At 38.5% G+C, this 24,080-nt stretch overlaps 1 protein-coding gene across 7 annotated transcripts in view; it reads right to left on the bottom strand.

Annotated features, from left to right (window-relative positions):
* The window catches only part of LOC143029539 (uncharacterized), a 169,569-nt gene that overhangs the window by 10,601 nt on the left and 134,888 nt on the right, over positions 1-24,080 (bottom strand). For 4 of the 7 annotated variants that reach the window (XM_076192190.1, XM_076192191.1, XM_076192193.1 and 1 more), the window contains 3 exons: positions 22,306-23,348; positions 3,280-3,425; positions 2,087-2,128 (listed from right to left, as the gene is read on the bottom strand). In XM_076192190.1, the coding sequence (XP_076048305.1) occupies positions 2,087-2,128; positions 3,280-3,425; positions 22,306-23,348 (1,231 nt within the window). Of the gene's footprint in view, positions 1-2,086; positions 2,129-2,764; positions 3,193-3,279; positions 3,426-3,465; positions 3,545-22,305; positions 23,349-24,080 lie in introns of those variants that run through there. The other 3 variants (XR_012966847.1, XM_076192194.1, XM_076192195.1) reach the window with 3 other exon arrangements.

Genomic DNA, 24,080 nt, shown 5'->3' with positions numbered 1-24,080 from the left:
TTTTAACTGGGAGGTGATGAGGTGATAGGTCTTGTATGGTTTCCCATGTGGTTCGGGTTTGAATGGAGGGTAAATACTTTGTTATGTCAGGTAATGTTGTGTTGGAGAGGTTGTCTGGTGGGGTTGTGGCTGGAGTTGTTCAAGAATTATGTGTCCTCTTTGATCTGCTATTTGTGTGACAAGCCAGCCTGGATGGTGAACATTCAGATCACCTGCCAGTATGTGGTTTGCTATTGAGTTCAGAAGTTGGAGCTGTGGGATGTAACCTCTTAGGGTTGATGTGGTTGGAGTGATATACATATCTGATATTGTAGGTTGTTTTCTTTATTTGTGTTTGAATTGTAATTATTTCAGTGATGGTGTCTGTGACTGATTGTTGTCTCACATTTTGTTGGAGATAGGTATACTGTTCTGTACTAGTGTCACAAATCCATCTTATGTCTTGTGTTGCATTTGATGGATGTGTGCTTAAAGTTACTGTGTTTTGTGCAGGTGGGGCAAAAATGGCCCAGACGGAATAGCAAACTGGATACTGAAAGAATGCATGGAAGAATTAACTGTCAAAATATATGATATAATTAAATCATCAATTAAAGAAGGAAAAGTACCATTGGACTGGAAAAAAGCAAACATTGTACCAATTTATAAGGGAGGTGATAAGGAAGATCCATCTAACTACAGACCGGTCTCACTAACAAGCACAATAGCAAAAATTTGTGAAAGAGTGATCAAAAACAGATGGGTTAAGTACCTGGAAGAAAAATCTATACTGAACCCAAATCAATTTGGATTTAGACAAGGGAGATCCTGTACAACAAATCTGATTTGCTCTTACTCAAGATTAGTAGACATAATAGAAGAAAGAGATGGATGGGCAGACTGTGCTTTTCTGGACCTGCAAAAGGCATTCGATAAGGTACCTCATAGGAAACTAATAAATAAGATAGAGTCAAAAGGTGGCATCAGAGGAAAATTATTGGAATGGATGAAAGACTTCCTGATTGGGAGGAAAATGAGAGTTGTAATTAGAGAAAAATTCTCCAACTGGGAAGAAGTAAAAAGCGGGGTCCCGCAAGGATCAGTACTGGCCCCGATCATGTTCGCTGTATACATTAATGACATGAATGAAGGCGTAGAGTGCTATATAAATTTTTTTGCAGATGATGCAAAATTACTTAAGGTAAAAACTGAAGAGGACTGCAACGCATTGCAACGAGATCTGGACACAATATGGAATTGGACTCAAAAGTGGGAAGTAAAATTCAATATTAAGAAATGCAGCATAATGGAATTTGGAAAGAGTAAAAATAGAATATCAAAAGATTACAGAGTTGGGGAAGAAAAAATAAATAAAACAAACTATGAAAAAGATCTTGGAGTGATGATTGGAAAGGACTTGAAACCAGATAAGCATATAAACAAGATGTTCGGAGAAACCTACAACTTATTGAGAGCAATCAAAGTGGCATTTACCTATATGGACAAAAAAATGATAAGGAAAATACTTACTACACTAATAAGACCAAAACTCGAGTACGCAGCATCACTTTGGACACCCAGTACCAAAAAGAATATTAAGAAACTAGAAAGATTACAAAGAGCGACAACAAAACTAGCACCGACACTCGCCGAACTAACATATGAGCAAAGACTATCCAAATTGAACCTACCAACTCTGGAACAAAGAAGAGAAAGAGGAAATTTGCTAACTATCTACAGAATAATGAAAGGAATGGAAGTTTTAGACAGGAACGACCTATTAATGTGGGACAACGGTAAAACAAGAGGACACGGAAAAAAATTGAAAAAGGATAGTTATAGAAAAAACTTGAAAAGGAACAGTTTCCCACACAGAGCAATAAATATATGGAACAAATTAGACAACAAAACAGTATGTGCTAACACTATACAAGATTTTAAGATAAAACTTGATGCGGAGAGATACAAAGATGGGTCACCACGAGCATAGCTCCCCTCCTGTATATTACAACTAGGTACAACTAGGTAAATACAGAGCATAAAAATTAAGCATAACAGCCACCACATATACATTTTGATTCATGAAATACACATATTCAAGTCTTACCTTGAATTTCACCCGTCTTTTTGAATGGTAGTTGCTTCTCATCTATGATAAAAAAAAGAAGACTCAATTACAATATATTCATAAAGAATAATCTAAACATATCACTGGATTTAAGATTAATCCACCGCCTTCTGGAATTCCTGTGGAGAAAGCTTACTTAAAACTGCAAACAATTCTGGAAATACTGATTGAAAATAAAAATTAAAATGAAATCATGAAAGGTGAGACCAACTTCCAGAATGGTTTGCAATATACTTGGGGACTTTTAGTAAGTAAAGGAAATCATAATTGTGCCTTAATAAATGAATACATTCTATGAGGAACAAGGCTTCATGCAAGAGATGATAAAATGTTCTAAACAATTTACCTACTTAAATTGTTTGCATAATGAAATGAGATGATGTAAGCATAAAAAGATCTAACCTTACGGGAGTCTATTAACTAGAATAAGCATGACTCTCTTTCTCTCTCTCTCCCTCTCTTTCTCTCTCACTCTTACTCTCTCTCTCTCTCTATCTATCTCTCTTTTTTCTCCTTAATTCAAGAGTTGCTTACCAGACATGGAGGACAATCAGCTCTGGTACAGCATAATCAGTAAGTTTTCCTACTATTGATACTCATTAAATTCTGTAGGACTTACAAGAAACATTCTTTCCTCACCTGCCCACCACTGCATTCCATCTTAAGATTCCTTATGAGTAAGACAAAACAAGATTAGGAAGCTTGGGGAGGGAGGGAATGTTATTGTTATCATTCATATTCAGTACACTGGGATTTCATATATCATTAAGGCCTCTAGTCAGCATAAGTTGCTGAATTCTGACATCTGCTAAAGAAATAAGACTGCCAGTTACTATATCTTTTCTACATGACGTTACCACTTTTCGCTGTGATTATTTAAATTTTTCATTAACCATTAAGATCTCTTATCTTCATTCCAAAACCATTTGAGAAGAAAGTGAAACCCTGAAAAGTAAGAACAGAAAGTCATGAGCAGCAGTCTTCCATGCCTGGCTTCTTTAAGCTATCTCTTGGGTTAACTCAAAATCCCTATGCTTTACTGTTGCCAATCTACTCTCTTCATCGCTTATGGTAGCAGTAAACCTCTGAAACAGAATACATCTGCTTAGAATTAGAGCAAGAGAAATAAATTGGATGTCTGGAAGTCAATGAGATCATGAGTGAGTACAAACCTTGAGGGCTATCAGACCTAAGTCTCTTGTGGCTACGTTCTGCTGGATCAATTTGCTCTCTGTCTTGACCACCCCTTCCCTGTGAGGGTTCAGGGGGTGGGGGAGGTGGTGGCATGAGCAACGACGCTGTAACATCTCCTGGCAACCTATAAGAATATAGTGAAACAAATGAAGGGCTGCACTCACACTCGAATGCCTTTTGAAACACTGCTGCCCAGCTTCTGCTTGCCTCCAGAATCCTCCATGTTTACACTTTCATCTAAACCTGTGAAAATAAAGTTCAGCATATGTCATTTGAAAATTTTACTCCTGCATGGAGAACATATACAAATAAGTTCTCCTAATCCTGGGGTATGTCTGATTCTGTGATTTCAATTCAGTAATGCTTCTTTCATTTCCATATTGAAGATATTCTGTCAAATTCTCAGCAATCTGAAAAAAATTGCATGGGAAATATACTTAACCCCAAAGTTCTTACTTGTTATTACAAAGGTCTAATAGGAATAAAGAATATGTATCCATTCAGTGCTTGCCATCCCATCTTGAAATAAGAGTAATCTTTTATTTGAATTTTCCTTTACTGATATCCACTTCACCTGTGTGTGAGGCGAGTAAAACTCAGGAACAAAATAATTCTCTCTCATTGAGTGACTGTACACCAAAGCTTGGGTCAGAGTAAAAAAAAATATATAAAATTGTTTTGCATCCTGTGTCATCATTATGAACAAATTAAATGAGGTTGAATATTTGTAATATATAAGAAATGCTGAAATACATTTATCAGGGATTAATAAAGCAGTAAGCCCCAGTTTCCTGTGATCTGGTCTCTTTTACACAAGAAAACAATAAGAAAGAAAAATATTTGACTATCGGCAGGAAATATCTCCATGCAAATGAATACTTTCTAGTACTTGTCTTTAAACATGTGATTAGTTTCTCAACAAGTTGGCAATGTCTAGATATGACCTGAAATGTGAAAACGGTGCACTATCAGTTCATTGGCTGTGATTGTCTATAAAAAAAATGAAAGAGGGAAGGAAGAGAGAGAGAGAGAGAGAGAGAGAGAGAGAGAGAGACAGAGAGAGAGAGAGAGAGAGAGAGAGAGAGAGAGAGAGAGAGAGAGAGAGAGAGAGAGAGAGAGAGAGAGAGAGAGAGAGAGAGAGAGAGAGAGAGAGAGGGGGGAGGGGTAGGTGTGATATAGTCATCTTCATTTTCACTCACAAGGAGAACTCAAGAATTTAGTTACCATTAATACTGATTATTTTCTGAAATATTTCTAAGATATTGCATTAGTGTTTGTCACTGGGTAGTCATATAAAATCAATATAAATAATGACTTTCCTCTTGGTTACAGTGCTGCTTTTCACTTCATTTTTTTCATTGTGAGAATTGTAAAAATTATGGGAACAGTCTTGAAAAATAGATAAAATTGCCAATGCCACTCTATTCCCAAATTCCCCGTAAAGTGAAAATGAAACCAGTACAGCTACCATGGTGAAATCATTAATATTACAAAACTGAAAACACTAGGGAGAGATTATGAGTATCTACTAGTGGAGGTCCTGCAAGATGGACAACAGAGAATTATCTTATATCCCATTATTGAAGCCTATTAACATCCTCATCTCCATTTAGATGTGCAGCCCACAGGGACTGACACTGGGCCCAATTTATCTCTGTCAACCTCAAATGTATATCACCCACTTATTCAGATAAAGAGAGCTGATATCTGGCAACAAGTCCCAACTTCCTACTGCTATAAACTGGTGACACAGGGTGTTCTGTAGTAATAAAATACAAACAACAATCCTTTCTAGAGATCTATAGGAGGGCCTGAGAACCACTGCTAACCACTGTGGGGCTAAGGGTTTCCAACCTGTGAAACTCAAGGTAACAATTATTGTCCTCATTAAAAGTACTACTATCATTCTGCTAGCTGTTACAAAAATAATGGTAATGGCATCAATCAATCAATCCATTGACCCAGTTCTCTTACAGAAGACACATGGCTCCCAGGCAACACAGTGGCTACCAGACTGGCCCATAAGTCACTCAAGGATGAAAAGTTGTATTATTGTCTGAAAATAGTAGCCTGGGGGAGTGTAAGATTAGATGTTTAGTGTCCTCTAGGTGATGACAGCATATGGGGCAGTTTGATTCTGTGGACAAGCCTATTCTCTGCTGGTACTGTCTTAGCATTGGATAGCATCCTGAACACAAGCATGCTCATGTGGTTCTTCCTTCTCTTAGGAGGGATTTTTTAGTGTGACTGATGTTAAAGGGGAGGGGCGGGTTTGGGGTTTGTTGGAAAAGTGAATTTAGTGGTGTCTTGAAGAACTTGTTTTGTGATCCAAGTTTGAATGTGTTTTTGTATAGATGTAATGTGTGGTACAGGTGGTTGACTGTTGTATAAGTCTGAGTAGTATACTATTGGTGTTCCCTTTTTCTCATTTTCACTCTCACTCCTTTATTTTCTAATTAAGTTGGCTGTGCTTCTGTAATATGAGATGGGTGAGTAAGGTTGAGGGCGCTTGCATAGAACTGTGTAATCATGATTTTCAATAGATACTTTGAAAGGAGTTTAGCTTCCATGTACAGGTAATCTATCCAGGGTGATTTTTGGTGCATTCTGTTGTTATTCTCAAATATTTATTTAGTACAGCTTGTGAAGTTTCTATATTTATTTTTGTAATTGTTGTGAACCATACTGTGAAAGTATAGTTGAGTGATATTCTTAAGAACAGTTTGTAGACTGATTTGTTTCCTTGTGACTGATTTTGGTATGATTATTTTCTTATTGATTTTCACTGTTGGGATCTGAGATACAGATTGAAGGTCATATGAGTTTCCAAAGTGAGGCCTAGAATTTTTGCATTCTTTTCCAACAGAAGGGTCTGGCCAATAAATTTTACTATTGGATATTTAATTGATTCATAGCATTCTGAAGTATTACTGATGCTTTTTGGGGTAAGGCCTCCATTTAATTATGTCTTAGCTATTTTTCTACATGGTCCATGTACCATATATACTCATAGTTGCACTTTTTTTTTTTTTTTTTACCAAATATTGACAAAAATTCAGAAATGTGACCTATCCACTTGACATAAATGTAAAACAGCATTATCTTGTCACTAAAGGCAATAATCAGTGAGTACAATGTCACAGAATTACCAGGATATGCATAAATTATGTATTGAAAAGCTTTGGTATCCACAATATATACTGTATATATATGTATATCCTATCCGAGAGTTGACACCTTGACGTGGTGGATAGGCTTGAGAATCTTAATGATTACAAAAGCTATGTCGATAGAGAGGAAATCTCTGCAGGGTCACCCATATCGAACAGGTTTTGTAGGAAAGATCAGACAAAGAGCAGCTCAAACACAGTCGCAGGACCCACTGCTAACTGACACGTCCCTGATGGCAAACAGGGAAATTCCTCATAGATATATGGGGTACCGTCATAATGACAGCGTGGACCATTGGGCACCCTATAGATATAGGGCTTCACCGAATATATTGAATAAGGTGACACCAGAGAAATATCTCACCAGAAACCAGTTGGCAAGGAGGTGAGATTACTGCCAACCCCCTTCATAGCCAACATGAATATCAATAGCACAATCAAAAGAAAACTGGGCATTCCTGTTGGATCACTGTCTCCTAAAGGTCCAACCGCATTGCCTCGTGTGCTTATGGGCAGTGTGCCACCGAATGTGAGTAAGCACTGTCCAAGCAGATCCAAGTCTTGGACATTAAACAACATGAAGGAAATGGAGATCTATACTTACAACATAAGAAGTCTCTCAGAAGACCACAGACTGGAGAGTTTAATGGAAGAGCTAGACAACATCAAGTTGGACATCGTAGGACTGAGCAAAGCCCAAAGAATGGAAGAAAAGCTGATACAATTACAAGATGGTCACCACCTGTTCTACTATAGAGGTAAGGACAAAGAAAGATCCAGTGGAGTGGGATTCTTGATCAACCAAGAGGTTGCTGGTAATGTAATCAAATTCAGTAACTTATCAGACACGGTAGCTTGGATTGTGATTAGGCTGTGTAAAAGGTACACTCTAAAAATAGTTCAGGTTTATGCACCAACTTCACAGAGTTCAGACGATGAAATTGAGTCCTTCTATGATGATTTAAGTCAAGTAATGGATCAAGAAAAAAGTAAGTACACTTTGGTAATAGGAGACTTTAATGCTAAAGTAGGGAAGAAGATGGAAGATGAGATGTGCATTGGTAAATTTGGAGTAGGTGAAAGAAATGACAGAAGTGAGATGTTAGTCAATTTTGCAGAGAACTACAATATGAGGATAATGAACACTTTCTTCCAAAAGTGTGTAGGTCGTAAATGGACGTGGAGAAGTCCAAATGGAACAACAAAGAATGAAACAGACTTTATATTAGGAGATGAGAGCAAAAGCGTTAGCAATGTTATTGTGATAAATAAAGTCAACATAGGTAGTGACCATAGAATGGTAGATTGCACAGCTAAATTAAATTTCAGAGCCGAGAGAAATAAACTAGTTTTAAAAAAGAAAATAAGCCTTGCAAAGGTTAAGGATAATAATAAGAAATTTCAGTTAGAAATTAAAAATAGATTCGAAGCTCCAAGAACTAACGAGGACCGCGTGGAAGTTTTTAATTTGAATTTAGTGAATATCATTAAGGAATCGGCAGAGAAAGTAGGAAATACAAAAAACATTAGAGAAAACAAATACTCCAAAGCTACAAATAACCTAATTAAAAGAAGAAGGACCATGCAGATTAAAAGTAGGAGAGACGAAATAGAAAGAGTAGAACTAAACAAGCTTATCAACAAAAGGCAGAGATTAGAGAAAAGAAAGAGAAACATGGATGAAATAGAGGAAACTATTTGGAAAGGTAAAAGTATTAAAGTGACCGAGCGTAGACATGCTTTAGGAAGACAGCAAATGATATGTTTGAAAAATAGAAATGGAGAAATAAATGTAGAGACAAAATGGTAAAAAGAGAAGAATTTTACAAAGAGCTTTACTCGTCGAAGGCAGTAGCTGAGCCAGTAAATTCATGTGTAGACATTAGTAGTGTACCAGAGATTACAAAGGAAGAAGTAGAATTTGCTCTAAAAACTATGAAATGAGGAAAACCACCTGGGGAAAATGGTATATCAATAGATCTGTTGAAAGACACAGGTAAATTAGCTCATATTAAATTAGCTGAGTTGTACACCCAGTGCTTACGTCAAGAAAGCATTCTGGATGCGTGGTGCAATGCTATAGTGATTTTGCTTCATAAAAAAGGAGACCAGAAGGACCTTAGTAACTATTGACCAATTAGCTTGCTATCAAACGTATATAAAGTATACTCCAAGATCCTTACAAATAGACTAAGTCAAGTTTTAGATGGAAACCAAACGACAGGCAGGCTTTAGGAGTGGATATTCAACTCTAGACTATTTGCAGGTGATAAACCAATTACCAGTAATCAAGAAAATGACAGAATATAATATATTAGCTTTTGTAGATTATGAGAGGGCCTTTGATTCAGTAGAACAAATAGCAATACTAAACTTGCTATGCAAACAGGGTACAAACGAACAGATCATAAGGATTTTAGAAAAGATTTATGCGATAGGTACCGCTATAGTTCGACCATAAAGATAGAGACAAGATCAAGATCAAGAAAGGAGTACAGCAAGGCGATACAATTTCACCGAAACTATTCACAGCTTGTTTAGAAGATATTTTCAGAAGGTTGAGTTGGGAAAAGAAAGGTTTGAAGATTAATGGCGAATATTTGAACCACCTAAGGTTTGCAGATGACATTATTCTTATTTCAGAAAGAGCAGAAGACTTACAAGATATGCTGAGCGATCTAAACAAAGAAAGTCTCAAAGTAGGTTTAAAAATTAATAAAAGAGTAAAACCAAAGTAATGTTCAACATGAAAGTTCAAAGCAAAGAGATTGTAATTGATGATGAGAGTCTTGAGGAAATTGAAGAGTATAATCATTTAGGCCAGATGGTGAAAGTGACGAAAGATCATGATAATGAAATAAAAAGATGCATTACAATTGATTGGAAAATGTTTGGTAAGTATAACAAAATCATGAGAGGCTCTCTACCTTTATGTTTGAAACGTAAAGTTTACAATCAATGCATTCTACCAGCAATAATCTATGGGTGTGAGACTTGGAAGCTGACGAGGGCAATGGTAACAAAGCTAAGGACTGCATAGAGGAGAATGGAGAGATCAATGATGGGAATAACACTGAGAGACCGAAAGAGAGCAAGTTGGGTGAGAGAGCAGACTAGAGTGAAAGATATTGATATTGTGGAAGCAGTAAAAGAGAGGAGGTGGAATTGGGCAGATAAGTTGGTGCGAACAACTGATGAGTGATGGAGCAAGTGTGTTACTGAGCGGACGCCACGAGATGGGAAGCTTGGAAGAGGGAGACCAGACAGAAGATGGAGAGACGAAATCGAGAAGTTTGCAGGAGTGATGTGGCAGAGGATGGCATGGTCATGTGCTTCATGAAATGATATGAAGGAAGCCTTTGTTCAGCAGTGGACTCAGGATGGCTGATTTAATTGATTGATCAACTGATTTATATATATATATATGTATATATATATACTGTATATATATATATATATATATATATATATATATATATATATATATATATATATATATAAATGGTCCTACTGACTCACTGCTTTAAACTGATATGATACTGCTAGAAATTCATATATCCATTACAATAAAAATGTAAAATATTTCCTTTTGCAACTGTCTCATACAACTGTTCAGATTTGGTTGGTTCAAGCAAAGTAAAGACAGACAATGTGGATGAAGATGAACATACCATAAATGAGGATGAACTGAATAATTACTATGACAAGGCCACTGATGACTGCACATTAACTGATGAACAAATAAAGAAATGTTTGACAGTGATGATAATGAAGAAAAAATTTTGGGATTCAGTAGTGATGAAGTTTAATAACTATATTTAAATTAATAAACACTTTTCTTATGTGACATTTTCTTCTGTACTCTTTGTAATTGTTGAGTTGAAGATTACCGCAGTAATGATTTTTTTGTCAAATTGACAATAACTGTAGGGTGATGTAGGGGCAAGACATATATGGAGGTGACATATACAGTCACTCCCAGAGCCCTTACATACCTACCTAAGTGCTGCCGCAGGGCAAAGTTCTCAGTGACGCCCCCACCTTCCCCATCACCACTTTCCATCTCCACCATTCCTTACTGCCTATTATAGCTATTGGCTTGTGAAATAATTAAAAAGATTTTAAAAATGTTATTCAATGTCCCTATGGCAGGAAGGATAAGGGGAAAATATCTCATATTCTGTTGATTCTAATGCAAAATTTGTATACAGTCATCCCTTGTTATTCGTGGGTTTCTTATCTGCAGTTCTGACTACTCACGGATTTCAATTGAAAAGAAATGAAAGAAAAAATAAATTTTGACCCATGGGAAAGCCACTAATGCATCCGCCCATGCTGCCTGCGTAGGCCACGGCAGCATGACCCGCCACTTAGTTCACACATGTTCTTCAAGGTAAATAATCATAAGGTGAATAATCGCAGTGGTGAAGTAGTCAGTTGAAGTGATGCAATTATTTATTGGTTAATAAATGTTTAGTTGTTGATATTTGTCTTTGAAGTATTTCCTTTTATGCCATGCATTAGAAGTTGGATTTTAGCAATGAAGAAGGAGGGTAAGAAATACGAGATATGAAGTCGGTGAGTGAATGGCCCTATTATGGGCCATATTGTATTATTCTTAGTTTATTAAGTGTGATTAAATTATACTTGTTAACCGCTGATATATGAGAAGTGAATTTATTATAAGTGGAAGACATTTAAAGCATGTTTCAACTGTTAGTAGAGAAGTGTGGCTAGAATGAAGCACGAATGTGATTTTTGGTGGTGATATTCCGTAGATTTTCAGTGGTTTTCTCAAAAAGAGTATTCGCGGTTTTAGCCATTCACGTGGGTTTTGAGAACGATCCCTCGCGAATAACGAGGGATGACTGTATTACAATAAAATATTCAGGGCTCCTTTGACCTTTTTTATTATAATAATTTTGCCAGCCCTGTGGGCAACATGTCCAGACTAGAATTGCCACCCCCCCTAAATTTGCTGCCCTAGGGCATTTGCATCCCCCCCATGTGAGGGCCCTGGTCACTTCTAAGAAAAAAACTATCATTTGTATAATGACATCACACACTCTGAGGAAGATCAAAATGCCCCACAACAATGCCATTTTTATTTGACACCTCTCTCATTGTGGTTATCAGATAAGATTTTTGTTTTTTTGAAGGTCCAATGTAATTTTTCAGGTTACTAATATAGTGTCCTATGATTGTGAATATGTTGTGATTCCCTTTTTATACTCTTGAATTGTGAGAATAGCCATATTAATGTGGTTTTGAGGGAAAACATTGGCCAAACAAACAAAAATGGCTCCTTGAGGTGTGAAGGAAAAAATGGTTGCTGTTAGGGGTCATGCATACAAGGGACCTGTACAGGTGAATTTTCGATGTGCTTTTTTTTTTTTTTTTTTTTTTAAATAGGTGATAAAATATTACATATATATATATATATACCAAGGGAGGTAGCCAAATTCAAAAGGCACAATTTCACTCCCACCCATTTCATCCTCATCCATTCACCACCCCTCCCTCCCTCTTATCTTGGCTCCTCATGGCTGATGGGTCATCCCTGCATCTCACCCATTGGCCTGGGTCAGAAGCAATGCTGCAAGACACAGCACATCCACAGCAAGGCTGCTTCACTCAATCAGTGACCTTCCCTCTGTCCCCTCATCAGTAACATTGAAGATGGGGAGAAATCCCTTTGGGCTATGTCAAATATTCACACGTAACCACTCCCTAACACCCCATCCCCCACCCACTCCCTTCCATGCATCTCAGTATTATCCATACACAGCCATTCTCCACTCATCCTTCTCTTTTGCCATCGCCCTTCCTTCCTCAACAGACGTCCCCATTTCTCAATGCCCCCTTTACCCCATCCATCCATCTCATCCTCTGTTGTCCCCTCATGTTCACTACATCCACCTCTATCTTCCACACTTCTTTTACTAATATTTCTTCACTCACACTCTCCATGTGTCCAAACCATCCCAATGCTCTTTCATCAACCCTATCTCCCATCTCCTTTTCCATCCCCGCTCTCCTCCTCACACCTTTGTTTCTCACTCTATCCAACCTTGTGACCCCCTACTATACTCTTCAGACATTTCATCTCAAACACATTTAAACTCTTCCTTTCTTATGTTCCATGTCTGCCCCCATACAATACTGATGACACAATCACCCCTTCATACAGTCTCCTCTTATCATCTATTCCCAAATGGCTATTGCTCATTACACTTTTTAATCCCCCAAAACACTTACTTGCTTCTCTCAATCTACAATCTACCTCCACCTCCACTTCCCCGTTTTCCACCATATATGACCCCAAGTATCTAAAGCTATCTACTTTCTCCAACCTCTCTTCTTTAAGACTCATTTCCAAATTACTGCCATCCTCTCCCCTTATCCATCTCATCACCTTACTTTTACTGACATTTATCTTCAACTTTCTCCTCTCACACACCTTCCCAAGCTCCATCACTAATTTTCTTAATCCCCCCTCTGATCCTACCACTAGTGCAGTCATCAGCAAACAACTGGCTCACCTTCCACTTATCTCCATTTTCTTTAATCATATCCAAATCCCCTGCCCATTACCCTTGCATTTATCTCCTGCACCACCCTGTCCATGTACATGATGAACAGCCATGGTGACATGACACATCCCTGGCGAAGTCCTACCCTTACCTCAAAACACTCGCTCTCTCCATTTCTAATTCTAAAACAGGCTCTACTACTTGTAAAAACTCTTGATTGCTCTTAACAGCTTTCCTCTGATCACACATATCTGCAAAACCTCCCACAGTACCATCCTGTCTACCTTGTTATAAGCCTTTTCCAGATCCATAAAGGCCCAAACACCATCCTTACCCTTTGCTAAAGCTTTCTCACATATCTGTCTTACCACAAAAATCTGATCCACACAACCCCTACCTTTCCTAAACCCATTCTGCTTCTCACCAATTACTCTCTCTGTTCTTCTCCTAATCCCAACAACACTCAACAATCTGATCCCTCTGACACTACTACATTCACATTTGTCCCCTTTTTCCCTTGTAAAGTGGAACTATACAGGCACTTCTTCAGTCCTCTGGTACTCTAACCTCTTTTAGACAAATATTATGATAGGAAGAGTTAAGGATGTACATGTGCTAAGGGGAGAGGGTGGGGGAATATCAGATCATTTTTTGGTGGAAGGTAAGCTGAGAGTGGAGGATAGATGGAGAAAGAGGAAAGGGACAAAAGGTAGGGAGGTTCTTAGAGTGAACTCCTTGAATGAAAAGGAAAAGGAGAAGGAATACGAAAAGAAGCTGAAGGAGGAGTGGGAGGGAGTAAAGGATGGAGCAGAGATGGGTGTGGAGGAGGAATGGGGATGGTTCAAGGAGGGAGTCTTAAAGTGTGCAAGGATGGTGTGTGGAACAAGAAGGACAGGGGGAAATAGAAGAAAGGGTAGTGAATGGTGGGATGAGGAAACAAAGAAGGTTGTAGAAGAGAAGAAGCGAGCATTCACAGATTGGTTACAAAAGAGGACGGGGGAGTCATATGAGACGTACAAAGAAAAGAAAAGAGAAGTAAAGCAAAAGGTAAAGGAGGCAAAGAGGAGAGCAGATGTGAAATGGGGTAGGAGTATGACAGAAAATTTTGAAAGTAATAAAAAGATGTTTTGGAAAGAAATTAAGAGAGGAAGATGAGGCGAATCAAGTAGGGAAGAAAAGGTAAAAGGTACAGATGGAGAGATGATAATGGAAGAGATGGCAGTAAGGGGAAGATGGGCAGAATATTTTAGGGAGTTGCTAAATGTGAAGGAGGATAGGGAAGGAAAGATAGCTGCAGTGGGAAATGCGAAGAAAATGAGAGTGATGAGTGAGGAGAATGGAGGAGAAATAAAGAAGGATGAGGTGAAGGCAGTTGTAAAGATGATGAAAGCAGGTAAGGCACCTGGTCTGGATGGATGCCATGCAGAATGTCTGAAAAAGGGAGGTTCAGTGATGGTGGACTGGTTGGTGAGGTTATTTAATGTTTGCTGGAGAGAGGGTAGAGTACCGGAGGACTGGAGAAGTGCCTGTATAGTTCCTCTTTACAAGGGAAAAGGGGACAAGTGTGAATGTAGTAGTTTCAGAGGGATTAGCCTGTTAAGTGTAGTAGGGAAGGCTTATGGGAGAATCTTAATTGAGAGGATTAGGAGAGGAACAGAAGGAGTAATTGGTGAGGAACAGTGTGGATTTAGGACAGGTAGAGGTTGTGTAGATCAGATCTTTGTGGTAAGACAGATATGTGAGAAAGCTATAGGAAAGGGGAAGGATGTTTTTTTGGCTTTTATGGATCTGGAAAAGGCTTATGATAGGGTAGACAGAAAGGCACTGTGGGAGGTTATGCAGATTTATGGGATAGGAGGAAAGCTTTTGGGAGCTGTCAAGAGTTTTTATGAGAGTAGTAGAGCTTGTGTCAGGATTAGAAATGGAGAGAGTGAGTGGTTTGAAGTAAAGGTGGGACTTCGTCAAGGATGCGTTATGTTGCCCTGGCTGTTCAACTTCTACATGGATGGGGTGGTGCAAGATGTGAATGCTAGGGTAGTGGGTCAGGGATTGGAGATGGTTAAAGAAAATGAGAAAGGTGGGAGGTGAGCCAGCTGTTGTTTGCGGACGACACTGCGCTTGTGGCAGGGTCAGAGGAGGGATTGAGGAAGCTGGTGATTGAGTTTGGGAGAGTATGTGATAGAAGAAAGCTAAAGATAAATGTGGGTAAAAGTAAGGTGATGAGATGTACAAGGGGTGAAAGTGGCAGTAGACTGGAAGTGAACATTAAGGGAGAGCGACTGGAGGAAGTGGACAGTTTTAGATACTTGGGTGCAAGTGTAGCAGGAAAAGGTGGAGTGAAGGTGGAGGTAGAATGTAGATTGAGAGAAGCGAGTAAATGCCTTGGTGGATTAAAGAGTGTAATGAGGAATAGACATTTGGGAATGGATGCGAAGAGGAGACTGTATGAAGGAGTGATTGTGCCAACAGCACTGTATAGGGCAGAAACGTGGAACATAAGAGAAGAAGAGAGAAGGAGTTTGAATGTGTTTGAGATGAGGTGTCTGAGAAGTATGGTGGGGGTTACTAGGCTGGATAGATGTGAGAAATGAGGAGGTGAGGAGGAGAACAGGGGTGAAAAAGGATTTGGGAGATAGGGTTGATGAAAGAATATTAGGATGGTTTGGACACATGGAAAGAATGAGTGAAGAAAGACTAGTAAAAGAGGTATGGAAGGCAGATGTGGAGGGAGTGAACATGAGGGGACGTCCTAGGATGAGGTGGATGGATGGGGTGAAGGGGGCTTTGGGGAAGAGGGGAATGTCTGTTGAGGAAGGAAGGGAGAGGACAGAAGACAGAGGTGAGTGGAGAATGGTTGTATATGGATGATGTTGTGATTGCATGAGGAGGAATGGGCAGGGGGGTGGGGTAGTATGTGTGAGTAAATTTTGACGCAGCCCGAAGGGATTTCTCCCCGTCCTCTCCTTATATGCAAGGGGGGACGGAGAGGGGGGGTCGCCGATTAAATGAAGCGGCCTTGCTGTGGATGTGCTGTGTCTTGCGACACTACTTCTGACCCAGGGCGGTGGGCAGGGTGCAGGGATGACCCGTCATCCAGGAGGTGCTCAGATGAGAGGGAGGGTGGGAAAGGTGTGGAGTGTATTTGGGGATGAAATGGGTGGGAGTGTTTTTATGCCTTTCCCTTTTTGGCTACCTCCCTTGTAAGGGGGAAAAAGCCTTGGTATATGTATGTATGTACCAGCAAGTCCACCATCACTGTACCTCCCTGTTTCAGACACCCATCTAACCCAGGTGCCTTACCTGCTCGCATCTTTTAAAAATGGCTTTCACCTCATCTTTCCTTATTTCTTCCCCCATTTTCCTCATCTATCACTGTCATTTTCTTAGTGTGTCCCACTGCAACAACCATTCCTTCCCTGTCCTCCTACACATTTAACAACTCCCTAAAATATTCTGCACACCTTTCTCTGACTGCCACCTCTTACAAAGGATTACAAAGGAAGAGCATGCCAACAGGAGACCTTTTGATCCATAACTAGGTCAAATGCAAAAAAAAAAAAAAAAAAAAAATAATAAAACAGTAGATAAATTAATAAAATGAATAAATAATGATAAGTAATAAACAGAAAAATAACAGTAATTAATAATAAATGATACATAACAAAAAATAAACAGATTGATAATCATGACTAAATAAATACATACATACACTAATGGCTTTTCTCCCTTTATAGGTACTTATCTAAATGAATCTTAAAATTTTGAAGTGTAATATGGAAAAATAGTAATACTCCCAAATGGATGATGAACAGATTGAAACATGAGATTGGAATGAAAAGAGGACTTTACGTAAAAAACAAACAAACAGGGAAACACACCTTAGATCAAGATATAACAAAATGGCAAAGCTGGTTAAAAAGAATACATGTACAGCAAAACGTAATTATGAAATTAAGGTTGCCAGTCAAGCAAGATCCAACCCAAAGGGTTTCTTTCATCTCTATAAAACAAAAAATAAAGAAAGAATAGGACCAATTAAAAATGATGAAAATGTCATGATAGAATCAGAAGAAATAATGAGTGAGGAGTTTGACAATTATTTTCTCTCGGTGTTTACTAATGAGAGGTTAGATAAAGTACCTGACTGCGATCTGATTTTCAGTAGGGATGAAGAAAGTAGTCTATCTAATATCAGCATTAGTAAAGAAGTAGTCAGGCAGATTGAAAGACTTAAAGCTACAAAATCCCTAGATCCAGACGAAATTTTTCCGAGAATGCTTAAGAAGTGTAAGTTTGAAATCTGCAACCAGTTATCCGAAATATTTAATAAATCGGTAGACACTGGTTTTGTGCCTATTGCTTGGAGGCAGGCAAACATTGTTCCTGTTTTTAAGAAGGGAGATAGAATGTCTATATGCAACTACAGGCCAATCAGTTTGACATCGGTTATAGGAAAAATCTTTGAATCAATAATAGTAAATAGACTCAGAGAACACATCGATAGACATAATTTAATTCGTGACTAATCTTCTATCCTTTTACACTATAGTATATAAGGCGTCAGATAACAATGATAATTATGATGTTATTTACCTTGACTTTAGCAAAGCATTTGACAAGGTGCCACACCAGAGACTACTTGATAAAATCAAAGCCCATGGCATAAGAGGAAAAGTGTTAGAATGGATTAGAGCTTGGATCAGAAACAGAAAACAGCGGGTCACCATAAATGAAGTAAAATCTAGGTGGGGCAATGTTACTAGTGGGGTCTCCCAGGGCTTGGTTTTGGGTCCCTTGTTGTTCATTATGTACATAAATGACTTAGACAATGTGATAAATAGTGATGTTAGTAAGTTTGTGGACGACACTAAAATAGGATGCCTAATTAGGTCAGGAGACGATGCAGAGATTCTGCAGGATGATCTTAACAAATTGTTCACATGGTCGGTGAAATGGCAAATGAACTTCAATATCTCTAAGTGTAGCGTGTTAAACATTGGGCTACACAACCCCGAAAATAGATACAGCTTAGATAATACGCTTTTAGAGAAAACCAAGTGGGAGAGAGACTTGGGAGTTCTAGTGAGTCCAATCTTAAAACCAAGAAACAGTGTATTAGCACCAGGAATAAAGCTAACAGAGCATTAGGTTTCATTGCTAGGACAGTTAAGAAATAAAAGTGCAGAGGTAATTATTAAATTCTATCTAGCAATAGTTAGAACCATCCTTGACTATGTGGTTCAGTTTTGGTCTCCGTCCTACAGAATGGACATCAATTCACTAGAATCAGTACAGAGAAGAATGACCAAAATGATACATGGACTCAGAAATTTGCCTTATGAAGAAAGGCTTAGGCACCTTAGCTTACACTCTCTCGAAAGACACAGAGTGCGGGGTGATCTGATAGAGGTGTTCAAGTGGATCAAAGGCTTTAACAAGGGTGATGCAAACAAGGTCATCATATTAAAACAACAGGGCAGGACTCGCAGTAATGGATTTAAACTGGACAAATTTAGATTAAGAAGGAAATAGGCAAAAATTGGTTTATTAATAGGGTGGTCGACGAATGGAATAGACTTAGTAACCATGTAGTAAGCGCTGAAACTATCAGTTGTTCTAAGAAATGATTACACAACTTTATGGATGGGGATGACAGGTGGTGATGGATACAGAGCTGCCTAGTGTAGGCCTTATGGTCTCTTGCAGTCTCCTTCATTCTTATGTTCTTATGTACAGTGCATGGCCTCTGCAGGAAGTTTATTCCATTCCTTTACTACATCATTGGAAAGGCAATTCCTCAGCAATGTAAGCACTTGTAAATGAAGATGCACCCAAACTTGAGACAGAAAAAAATATCTTTAACTCTTATTTGTTGAATTTACATCGAATACATAGTGGATGAGGTTTTACTCTTCATGTAGCAACAAAAGGAAAGAAATTTGGGCTACATAGGAGACAGGCCCATGGTAAAAGAACAAATGTAGTCAGGCATGAATGCAAGCAAATGTACAGTATCTAAATCTTTGTTCATATCAGATGTTTGAAGTAGTTTTCCTGACCATTTTGGGGTATCTTTGTACAAAAAAGGATGAAGACCATTTATTTGCTATAAAATATATCCAGAATGATGCCCAGTACTGCAATATTCAACTATGGTAGGCCTGCTAGTAATGCTCAAAGGCTGAAGTTGCATTATACACAAGGTATATGAAAAAATAATCTTAAAAAAAAAAAAAAAAAAAAAAAAAAAAAAAAAAAAAAGGGGGAGGGGCTGCACTATACATGAAGTCAGCTTATACATGAGTACATACAGTATATATATATATATATATATATATATTGTCGGCACCAAAATCATGCATCAATTCTTATGAACTATCAAAAAAAACCTGTAACCACCTAAAGAAAATTACAATGGTATTGACATGAGAGCATGAGGCAGAGTGGGTGGAACTTAAGTCCCATAAAAAGGAAGATCTCAGTTGCCCACCATGTTATGTGGTGAGTGGATAAAAAAAAAATTGTGAGGCAACCCACATGTTTTTCCTGCTGTTATTTGATTTTTTTTTTTTTTTTTTTTTATTGTAGGGTAATGCCACAAGGTCCAAAGTCAATAAAAGACCAAATTGCAGTATATTATCACTGTGTGGCAGGAAAGTGCAATAAAGATATCTCAATCCAGATTGGCATAGTACTGTACAGTGTCCAGAGATGGACAAAGAAATGCATGGGTGCAGGAGATGATGACCCATCACTCTAAGTCAAGAGGACTGGGCTGGCTTGGAAGACTTCTAACATGCTTCAGTGACAGGTGGAAGCTGAACTTAGAATCACAGCAAAGGAATTGAAAGAAAAGAACTGTCAGGACTCCACCTCAGGGATGTTCTCAGCTATGAGCATTGGGCGCCATGAACCCATTCTAACAGAAGCAATAATTATGTAATTTTGTAAGAAATATCAGAAGTAGGACAGTAAGAAGTGGAAGAAGGTACTGTGGAGTGCATGATGAGACTATATTTGATGTTACTGGGAACCAAGATGGCAAGGTGAGGTTATGACCAGATATGGGCCTGTGCCAATCCAAGTACCCACAGGGGACAGTCAAGTACCCTGATAGTGTCATGGTATGGGGTGCCTTTGGGTACCTTGGCCAGGGTAAGTTAGTGGTGTTGCCTAAAAACATTACAGTGAACAAAGAATGCTACTTGGAACTGTTGTGCCACCATCTGGAGAATTGCTTTAATGCATGCAAGAGTGGTGTTCGTGTACAATAGTGCCCCTATGCAAATAGCAAAATTAATCAATGATTGGTTGAGTTTGTGGAAGTTGACTATATGAAGGACTGGCCTGATAACAGTCTAGACATAAACCACATTGAAAATATTTGTGGACTAATTAAGTGACAGCTACAAGAACATAACACCACAACTGTGCCAAAGATTGTAAAGGAGATTCAGGACATCTGGGTCAACTTGGAACCCCATATACTTCAAAGACTTTCTGAATCCTTTCTTCAATGCCTGCAGAGCTGTCTGAAAAGGAGAGGACTCCACATAAAGTATTAGAGGCTGGTAAGTACCCCCAAATATTTTTGTTAATTTTTTTGAGTGTTGCAGGAGAAAAAGGCATTATGCCAATACCTTTGACAGACTGTATGTGTATATATATGTATATATATATATATACATATATATATACATATACATATATATATATATATGTGTGTATATATATATGTGTATATATATATATATATATATATATATATATATACACACACACACACATACATATATATGATGTTTACTTTTTTTGGTAACTAATCTTGGATGTGTGAAACCATTTTCCCAGTCATAGTCCATCAGCACAATTCTAGTCAAATAATTTAAGATGTAAAGCATTAAAATATGTAAAAGTTCTATAACTATCTCTTACTTTGCACCATATTGAATGTATGAAACCATTTTCCCAGTCACAGTCCATTAGCACAATTCTAGTAGTCAAACAATTTAAGATGTAAAGCATTTGAAGACATAAAAGTTATACAATGATCTCTTATTTTGCAATAAAACCAGCTATAGAGGGACCAATAACAGGTACCTGTTTATGGTAATCCTGCAAGATGGATGGCAGGACTACCCATTTTAAAAACTCATCAACACCCTCACCTCTTTCTGGAGGTGCAGTCCATAGGGGCTGACATATGTTCTCCAGACTGGGCCCAAGATCTCTCTATGAACTTGAACTGTAATTATTCCACCTTTTTACATACAAAGACCTGACAACTGGAGATTGCTCCCCTCCTACTACTTTCAGCCAGCAAAACAAAAACAGTCCCAGACTAAAACACAGATAACAGTCCAAAGTTTCTTCACAGAGAGATTATGGGAGGGCCTGAGGAAAGCTGCCAGCCACTATGAGACTGTAGATTTCCAGTGAGTAAAACTTGAAGCAACAGTTATCATTATACCAATAACTTTTTCATGAACCTAGATTTATATTTTCAGATGTTAAAATTAAACATATTACAACAAATTCAGATATATGTAGCAACTGAAGTTGAGATATAAATCATAAACTGCAGGACCCATGGGTTAATTATTTTTTCTAATATATAAGTAATTGTTTTATAACATGGTTTTCATTGGTATCCTGTGCTATCCTATACCACAAAACTTCAAATTCTATCTTAATAGAAGTCCTACAACTATGGAACGACTGAAATCATAATGAAAAAATAGCATTTATATACCATACAAATATACCTGACTTTTCTTTTATTCATGTACACCTTATGAATTATAAATATTTCAATAACACTTCAAATTCCCTCATTAATTCCGAGCATACACATACATCTTAAAGAAAATTGCTACACCAAACTAAAAGTTTAGGAAATAATCTCAAGCATTGATTTAATTAGCACATGGTACTTATGTTAAGTGGCCCAGGTATCAATAATAAAATACAATCATTAGGGTCAAATAAGGATAAAATAGGATGTGAACAAATGAGAAAACAACAAACATGCCCTGACTTTTTTTTTTTTTTGTAATGCCTTTTGAATATGAAAACTGCTTTCACACCAAAAGAGCTGAAATCTGAGAAAACCATTAGTATTGGCAGTGCTTCAAAGAGCCTACTCTTACAACCTTCAGTGTCACCTCCACACCAAGAGTAAGATGGGTTATAGCATGAACACTTGTGACTATGAATATCAAACTATGATTAACATGTTTTTCATATGAATCTATTGATCAAATCTAGTATATACAATAAAATATGCAAAAAAAAATCTTACCCAGCTTGTGCCTTCTTGCCAGCGCCTTGTGGGGGTCCTGGGCCAGTCACACTGCCAATTGGGGGACCAGAGCCTGTCATATTGCCAACAGGAGGTCCTGGGCCTGTCATGTTATTGGCAGAAGGTCCTGGTACAGCTAGACTTCCAACTGGAGGTCCTGGGCCTGTCAGACTGGCAAGAGGAGGTCCAGAACCAGCTAAACTATTGACAGGAGGTCCTGTGCCTGTAATACTACTAACAGAAGGTCCAGTACCAGCAATGCTATTGACAACAGGGCCAGTGCCAGCCACAGTGCCAATTGGAGGTCCTGATCCTGCCATACCACTGACTGGTGGTCCAGGTCCAGCTGCACTACTGACAGCAGGTCCTGGGCCAGCCATACTGACAGGTACTTGAGGTCCAGATCCTGCTATACTACTGACAGGCCCAACAGCATATGGCCCAGGACCACCAGGTCCTCCTGCATAACTACTGGGTCCACTTGGATACTGAGCCCATGGGTAGAAAGTTCCTGAAGTGTATTGTCCTGGCTGTGCCTGCCCAGATTGGTTCTCTACCAACTTAGGGCCATGTAGTTGTGAAGGATTTCTGGAAGAATCCTGTTGACCTTGAAAATATGAGTTCTGGTCTTGAAAGGCTTCATGCTGATGTGGATCTCCTGGCTTGTCACTTGATACTCGTCGCTCAACACCATCTCTAACACTGGCACCTTGATCCATCATACTTTGGTTCTGCTGTGTTCTACTGGTGTAGGAAAATGCTGTAACAAATGCTGGGTTTCCTTGCTGTTGTTCTTGTAAACTGGGCTGTGCTGAATGTTGGGAATGTTGTTCTTCATCACCTACTGAATATGGATCATACTGCTGCTGTCCAGGCTCTCTGCTGCCTTGCTGGTACTGCTGGCCTTGTTCTCTGTTGTTTTGTTGAAAATGTTGTCCTGGCTCCCTACCCCCTGGCTGGAATTGTTGCTGCCATTGAGAGCCTACCTGGCCTTCCCCAGACATTATGGCTTGACTTTGGCCGGCTAAAGATGGATGTTGAGGCTGTGGAACCAATAATAAGAATATCTAAGTAAGACAATGTACTAAGTTAATTATGACCCTACACTGAAGATGAGATGTGCTAGTATATAACCCTTCACTGAAGTGTGGTGTGCTAGAATATGCCTATGTAGAAACTTGTAGGCTTGTACATGTTATGCAGGTGTGTTTAGACATGTGAATATGTTCAATTTAATAGTTAGCTGTATATATATGTATAGACAGAAAAGTTTGTGCATATGAATAAATATATGTGGGTAGACATATGAAGTGTGGTGTGCTAGAATATGCCTATGTAGAAACTTGTAGGCTTGTACATGTTATGCAGGTGTGTTTAGACATGTGAATATGTTCAATTTAATAGTTAGCTGTATATATATGTATAGACAGAAAAGTTTGTGGATATGAATAAATATATGTGGGTAGACATATGAAAATGTATACAAGTTGAAGTTCCCAAAGTCAGCAATCTAATAGTCAGAATTACCTAAAGCTAGGAAAGCGCTGAGTTTTATTCAATACTTAGTGAATGATACAGTTCTCAGCTGTAGTAAAGTAGTTTGGCAACCACTTACGTTGTGGTGATACTTGTGATGCTACCAAGTTCCTGCTGTTATCTCAAATCAGTTCCCTGTGTTTGTTCTATTTCCTGCAACATACACACACAAACACTGTGTGTACTTTGATCTAAAGGTTTTTGATGACATACCTCATAGTTGTCCCATGTGGAAACTG

The sequence above is a fragment of the Oratosquilla oratoria genome, chromosome 11, assembly GCF_046742065.1.
Source record: "Oratosquilla oratoria isolate Oo_2021 chromosome 11, ASM4674206v1, whole genome shotgun sequence".
NCBI lineage: Eukaryota > Metazoa > Arthropoda > Malacostraca > Stomatopoda > Squillidae > Oratosquilla > Oratosquilla oratoria.
Note: the sequence above shows the minus strand (reverse complement) of the source record. Positions and strands in the feature narration are given on the sequence as shown.